The 7,500-nt window shown below is 50.3% G+C and overlaps 1 protein-coding gene across 1 annotated transcript in view; it reads right to left on the bottom strand.

The window, feature by feature from the left end:
* Nucleotides 1–3,828: 3,828 nt before the first annotated feature.
* Nucleotides 3,829–7,500, bottom strand: part of LOC148286384 (uncharacterized) — a 4,926-nt gene continuing 1,254 nt past the window's right edge. Inside the window, exons 1-2 of the mRNA XM_088246509.1 lie at nt 6,834–7,500; nt 3,829–4,778 (exon numbers count right to left, since the gene is read on the bottom strand). The exon at nt 6,834–7,500 is cut by the window's right edge and continues 1,254 nt beyond it. Of these exons, the coding sequence (XP_088102635.1) occupies nt 4,165–4,778; nt 6,834–7,500 (1,281 nt within the window). The 3' untranslated portion in view covers nt 3,829–4,164. The remainder of the gene's footprint in view (nt 4,779–6,833) is intronic.

The following is a 7,500-nucleotide window of genomic DNA, read 5'->3' as shown; positions in this document are numbered from 1 at the left end:
CAATGCCTAGACAATCTTAATCATAGCTCAACCGCACACTCAGAGGATTGGATAGCTTCTTTCGAAGCCAACCTACCCCCACACGTGTGAGAGTGGCCAACAATTTGCTAGCTTCTTCATCAACTCCGCCGAAAGCCATCCTCGACATACCCGTGCATTGAGAAGGTTTGGTGGCCGTACTCCCAACACAAAAGCATACCGAAGACAACCCCAAGCTAAAGCTCACTTGAAGCCAACGCATCGTCACCATGTGTTCGTGTGGCCGAGAATTGGGTAGCTTCTTCATCAACCCCGCCGAAAGCCATCCTCGACATACCCGTGCATTGAGAAGGTTTGGTGGCCGTACTCCCAACACAAAAGCATACCGAGGACAACCCCAAGCAAAAATTCATTTGAAGCCAACCCATCGTCGCCCACAACTAGTGGGTGAATGGTGTGCTTCCCGGGGTTGGCATAGACATTCCCTCGCATGCAAAAGATTGTCGATGCGAAAGATTATCTATGCCAACCCCGGGAAGCACACCATTCACACACTCCCGACCGGTGTGGTGTGGCGGTGATTGGATAGTTACGGATTGAGCACTTGCCAAGGATCAAAATGTGTCATTTAGAAGAAACATTTTCAAAAAGTTTTTAAAATCTTGTGGGTTTGCAACTCATAAGAGCGTCACTTTCAACGTCCCCGGTATTGGATTGAGTTTCTAAAAACAACCGTGCACACCGAGGTTAAACTTTACCGGCTCCACTCCGACTCGCCGCTCGCCCACAATTTGTTTGCAACGAAACATTTGTTTTTAATTTTGTTGGTTTGAAATTGTTTTGAAAAGGTTCTTTAAATCTAGTGGGTTTGCAACTCATAAGAGCGTCACTTTCAACGTCCCCGGCATTGGATTGAGTTTCTAAAAACAACCGTGCACACCGAGGTTAAACTTTACCGGCTCCACTCCGACTCGCCGCTCGCCCACTAGTCCGAAGGCAACAAAACATTTGTTTTTCATTTTGATGAAAATTTCTGTTTTTAAATCTTGTTGGTTTGAAATTGTTTTGAAAAGGTTCTTTAAATCTTGCGGGTTTGCAACTCATAAGAGCGTCACTTTCAACGTCCCCGGCATTGGATTGAGTTTCTAAAAACAACCGTGCACACCGAGGTTAAACTTTACCGGCTCCACTCCGACTCGCCGCTCGCCCACAAATCCGAAGGCAACAAAACATTTGTTTTTAATTTTGATGAAATTTTTTGAAAACATTGGCTTGGCAAGCCCCAATCCGCGACTATCCACCCACCGCCACCCCACACGGGTGGTTGTTGTTGCGAAATGAGGTTGTGGTCGACATGCCCGTGCATTTGAGAAGGAGTTCCTAGCACTCCATGCTCTCCCATGCCAAAAAAAAGCCTAGACAACCCCATTTCGCAACTTTCCACGCCTTTTTTTTCCTCCCTCACCCATGGCGGCGGCATGGTGGCGGCGGCCGGATTCCGGCCACCACCGCCATGGGTGGCAGCCCCCCGACCCCGACACCAAACCCATAATACCGAGGCAACATATCGAGGCAACATGACATGGGTGTGGCGTGGGGGAAGGGGGCTGCAGCTAGGAAGGCATGGGCTGCCATGCATATGCAGGCAACACACACCCCCCTATATAGCATTTTATGCATTTAGCCCTTTGACAGGAAGAGACATCACCTATGCGCGAGGAGTCATAATGGGCTCTAAATAATTCAATACAAGGTATTTGGACGTGATTTTTTGCAGGGATACTAAGAAACATGCAATCTATGATGGGAAAAAGTTTCATAAATTTTTGAAGTCGGGAAGTATTTTTTATTATTTTTAGAAGTCGTAAAATTGAAAAAATCATTAAAACAAATCCGGGAGGAATTTTTTAGTTTTGTAAGTTGGAGAAGGTCCTAAAAATCATAGACTACTTATGGGGAGCTTATTGTGCGAGGAAATTTCAATAAAAACGGGGTTTGACAAGATTTGAAAAATTCTGTCGACATTTGAAAAAACCTGGAACCATGCTGCCGGCATGCTGCGCACATGCTGCGCGCAGGCTGCGCGCATGCTGCGCGCAGCCTGCGCGCATGCCATGGCAGGACAAGTTTCGCTAGCCTCACTGTCGACAGATGCGCAAGCTGCGCGCACGCTGCGCACAGGCTGCGCGCATGCTGCGCACAGACTGCGCGCACGCTGCGCGCATGCCATGGCAGGACAAGTTTCGCTAGCCTCACTGTCGACAGATGCGCAAGCTGCACGCAAGCTCCGCGCACGCTGCGCACAGCCTGCGCGCATGTTGTGCGCATGCTGCGCGCAGGCTGCGCGCAGGCGCCGCGCATGCCATGGCAGGACAAGTTTCGCTAGCCTCACTGTCGACAGATGCGCAAGCTGCGCGCACAGGCTGCGCGCACGCCATGGCAGGACAACTTTCGCTAGCCTCACTGTCGACAGAATCAGCACGCTGCAAGCAAGCTGCGCGCGCGCATGGCAGGACAAGTTTCGAAAAATTCTGTCGACAGGCTGCCGGCATGGTGCGCGCACGCTGCCGGCATGCTGTGCGCACGCTGCCGACATGCTGTGCGCACGCTGCGCACAGGCTGCCGGCATGCTGCGCGCAGCCCATGGCAGGACAAGGTCCGAAAAAATCTGTCGACATTTTTACGCCGTGGTAGGCTTCCGCTTCGCGTCACTTTGTCGACATTCAAGCCTACCATTTGTATTGAATTTTTCAAACCTTGTCAAACCCCATTATTCAAATGTCGAAAAATTTTGTCGACATTTTTACGCCATGATAGGCTTCCGCTTCGCGTCACTTTGTCGGAATGCATCGCATGGCGAGGTAAGGCCACGGCATGCCAAGGCGAAGGCAACGCATGGCTTGAATGGCTTGGTCAAGGCCACATCATGGGCACGGCATGCCAAGGCAAGGCGAGGCAAGCCATCCTTAGCCTCGCCTACACTCACTTTCTCGGAATGCATTGGATGATGAGCAATTCCAAGGTAAGGCAACGCATGGCTTGAATGGCTTGGTGTAGGCCACAACTTGGGCATGGCATGCCAATGCAAGGCAAGGCAAGGCAAGCCATCCTTAGCCTCGCCTACACTCACTTTCTCGGAATGCATTGGATGATGAGCAATTCCAAGGTAAGGCAACGCATGGCTTGAATGGCTTGGTGTAGGCCACAACTTGGGCATGGCATGCCAATGCAAGGCAAGGCAAGGCAAGCCATCCTTAGCCTCGCCTACACTCACTTTCTCGGAATGCATTGGATGATGAGCAATTCCAAGGTAAGGCAACGCATGGCTTGAATGGCTTGGTGTAGGCCACAACTTGGGCATGGCATGCCAATGCAAGGCAAGGCAAGCCACGCCATCCGAAGCCTCCAATAACCTCACTTTCTCGGAATGCCTTGAATGGGCACGGCATGTGAGGGCAAGGCAAGGTCCTAAATATCATTTTGTAAGTTGGAGAAGGTCCTAAAAATCATAGACTTAATTATAGGGAGCTTATTGTGCGAGGAAATTTCAATAAAAATGGGGTTTGACAAGGTTTGAAAAATTCTGTCGACATTTGAAAAAACCTGGAACCAGGCTGCCGGCATGCTGCGCGCATGCTGCGTGCAGGCTGCGCGCAGGCTGCGCGCATGCCATGTGTCACGGGATGACTCTTGAAGCCTTCCTTCCGTGCGGCCTTAGACTTGATCGCCTCTCCGAACAAGCTAAGTCAGCCTTCCTTCCTGCAAAATAAGATCGAACCAAGCAAGAACACAAGAACAAGAGCAAGAACGATAAGAACGCTCAAGAACACTTAAGAACACTTGAGAGAGTTTGGGAGAATATTTGCTTGTATTGCTACTATGCTTTACAAGTTGTGAGGTGAGGATTCCTAATGAGGAACCCTCCTTATATAGAGGTCCTAGCTCACCAAACCCTAAAATGGAGGGCTAGGATCGAAACAATCTAACGGTCTAGAATCGTTGCTACCTAACTTTACAGATACATTGAATCTAGACATTAAGTAAAGGGATCTAGAATGATCCATCCGACGGGCCGGGCCTTGAGCTTCTCTTGTTGGGCTTGACCTTCACAAATGAATCTTCTAGAAGGGCCCAATAGTTGTTGGGTTGAACCTCCAACATGCGGGCCGTGACATCCTCCCCCACCTAATCTGGCGACGTCCTCGTCGTCGAGGTTGTCCCGTCTCGTTCGAATGCTTCGATGTAGTCCTTGTACTGCCATAAGGACTCCCCTTTCTCCCAATTTCCTTCGGACTCTGGCAGGCCCTTCCATTTGACAAAGTACTCAAAGTACCTCGGTACACCCTTGCTTCGCACCTCTCGCTTGGCCATGATGCACTCAACTTCCCTGTCAAATGAAGTCACCATCAAAGGCGGAGCTCGTTGAGACTCCCCACGACTTGGCTCCTCGGGGTCGGCATGGTAGGGCTTGAGATTGCTCACATGAAACACCGGATGAATCTTCAGTCGTTGCGGTAGTTCCACACGGTAAGCAGCTCTTCCCACGGTTCGGAGGATAGGAAATGGGCCCTCATATCTCCTCAACAACGCCTTGTGTACCTTTCTAGTGGACTTGTGTTGAGAGGGGTTGAGCTTCACAAAAACCAGGTCACCTGGTTGGAATACAACGTCACGCCGATGCTTGTCCGCCCATTTCTTCATCTTCCGAGTTGCCTTCTCTAATTGAGCCCGAGCAAGCTCATTAGTCACCTGCCAGTCCTTGGCCGTCTTGTATGCAGCAGGGCTACTCCCCGTGTAGCCTGACACCACTGTGCTTGGAGTCATAGGTTGTTGTCCCGTTGCCAACTCAAAAGGACTTGTCCCTGTCGACTCTGACCGCTGCAAATTGTACGAGAACTGAGCAACATCCAACAACTTTGCCCAATCTCGTTGGTTAGCACTCACATAGTGCCGTAAGTATAACTCCAACAGTGCATTCACCCGCTCCGTCTGGCCATCTGTCTGTGGGTGAAAGCTGGTAGAGAAGTTCAGTTGTGAGCCAAGTAGCTTGAATAGCTCCGTCCAGAGCTTACCAGTGAAGCGAGTGTCACGGTCACTGATAATACTCTTCGGGACCCCCCAATACTTCACCACATGCTTCATAAATAAGCGTGCGGCTTCCTCCGCTTTGCAATCCGTCGGTGCGGGGATGAAGGTAGCATACTTGGTGAACCTGTCGACCACCACCAAAATAGAGCCACACCCTTCTGACTTGGGTAGACACACAATGAAGTCCATGGAAATACTCTCCCATGGTCTGGTTGGAACAGGAAGTGGCTCTAGCAACCCACCCGGCTGCTTCTGCAAGGTCTTGTCTTGTTGGCATACAAGGCAAGTCCGCACGAACGAGTCTACATCTTCCCGCATCTGTGGCCAGTAGTAAGCTTCACTCATCAACGCCAAAGTTCGATGGGTGCCTGGATGTCCCGCCCACTTCGAGTCGTGACACTCCTTTAGTAGCTCTCGCCTCAAATTGTCCCACCTTGGAACATAGATTCTCTTCCCTGTTGCATATAGAACACCATCATCGAGCCAAAATCTTCTTGTCTTCCCATCTTTGACAAGCTCTAGTAGACTTTTGGCTTGGGGGTCATGCAACAAGCCCTCTCGTATCCTCTGCATGAGAGAACTCTGTGGTTGTACAACAGCGGCAAGTGCGGCCTTCCTGCTTAAGGCATCAGCAACGACATTTGTCTTCCCTTGCTTGTACTCCAGTTTGTAGTCGAACTCTGCCAAGAAGTCTTGCCACCTAGCCTGCTTGGGTGACAACTTCGGTTGGGACTGAAAGTAGCTTGTGGCAACATTGTCAGTCTTGACCACGAATTGAGAACCAAGTAGGTAGTGCCTCCAAACTCGCAAGCAGTGCACTACGGCTGTCATCTCCTTCTCTTGAACGGTATACCTCCGCTCGGTGTCATTGAGCTTCCTACTCTCGAAAGCCAATGGGTGTCCATCCTGCATGAGTACACCACCAATAGCAAAATCTGATGCATCAGTGTGTACCTCAAAAGCTTGGCTAAGATCAGGAAGTCTCAGCACTGGTTCCTCCATAAGTGCCTTCTTCAAGTCGTCAAAGGCACGTTGGCATAGTGGCGTCCACAGCCACGTCTTGTTCTTCTTCAGCAAATCCGTCAAGGGGGCGGCAATGGCTGAATATCCCTTGATGAATCTGCGATAGTAGTTGACTAATCCAAGGAAAGACCGCAACTCAGGTACCTTGGTTGGTGGTTCCCATTCTTGAATGGCTCGCACCTTGCCCTCCTCCATGAGCAATTGTCCACCCCGTATCTTGTGACCAAGGAACTCCACCTCATCTTGGGCAAATGAGCATTTCTCCTTCTTCACATATAGCTGGTTCTCCCTCAGAACTTTGAACACCTTCTGCAAGTGCTCGAGGTGTTCTTCTAGAGAATTGCTGTACACCACAATATCATCGATGTAAACTACAACAAATTTGTCCAAGAAAGGATGGAATACCTTGTTCATTAGAGTGCAAAAAGTAGCAGGGGCGTTAGTCAGGCCGAACGGCATGACGAGGAACTCATAAGACCCATATCTTGTCACACATGCGGTCTTCGGTTCATCTCCCGGTGCGATCCTCACTTGATAGTATCCCGAGCGCAGGTCCAACTTGGTGAAGTACCTGGCTCCTCCCAACTGATCAAACAAATCTGCAATCAAAGGGATTGGATACTTGTTTTTGATGGTCACCTTGTTTAGCGCCCTGTAGTCGATGCACAACCTCAGTGTTCCTTCCCTCTTCTTCTGGAAAAGAACTGGGGCACCATAAGGGGCCTTGGACGGTTGGATGTAACCAGCGTCCAACAACTGCTTCAACTGCTTCCTCAATTCCTCCAACTCAGGAGGTGCCATCCGGTATGGCGCTTTGGCAGGGGGCTTGGCACCCGGTTCCAACTCTATGGCATGATCCACCTCTCTCCTCGGTGGTAGAGTGTTGGGCAGCTCCTTTGGCATGACATCCGCAAACTCTTTAAGGACTGCTTCTACAGCTCTAGGGACTGGTTGGACTTCCTTCTCAACTGCCTCAATCCTTACAGTCGCAAGGAACGTCTCTTCGCCCTTCTTCCAAGCTTTGGAAAACTGCATGGCTGACAAGAGCTTCGACTCTCCTTGTTGCCTCATCACCGGCACCATGCATGGTATTGCTCCCTCCTGTGCTATGCACATAGTATTGTAAAATGGAATGGGAAATGCCTTTACCTTGTCCATGAACTCCATTCCAAGCACGACATCGTAGTCATCCATCGAGATCACAGAGAAGTCGGCTACTCCCTTCCAAGTGGCAATGTGCAGCTCCACACCACGAGCTACTCCATCAATTGGCTTGGCAGTTGAATTCACCGTCTTCATACTGCCTGCTTCCTTTGAGACCCGGCACCCAAGTCTCTTTGCTTCCCGCACTGACATGAAGTTGTGAGAAGCACCCGTATCCACTAGACAACGGGTTGTCTTGCCATCCAC

This window comes from Prunus avium, unplaced genomic scaffold (assembly GCF_965620075.1).
Source record: "Prunus avium unplaced genomic scaffold, drPruAviu1.hap1.1 HAP1_SCAFFOLD_233, whole genome shotgun sequence".
NCBI classification, from domain to species: Eukaryota; Viridiplantae; Streptophyta; class Magnoliopsida; order Rosales; family Rosaceae; genus Prunus; species Prunus avium.
This window is presented reverse-complemented; position numbering and strand designations above follow the sequence as displayed.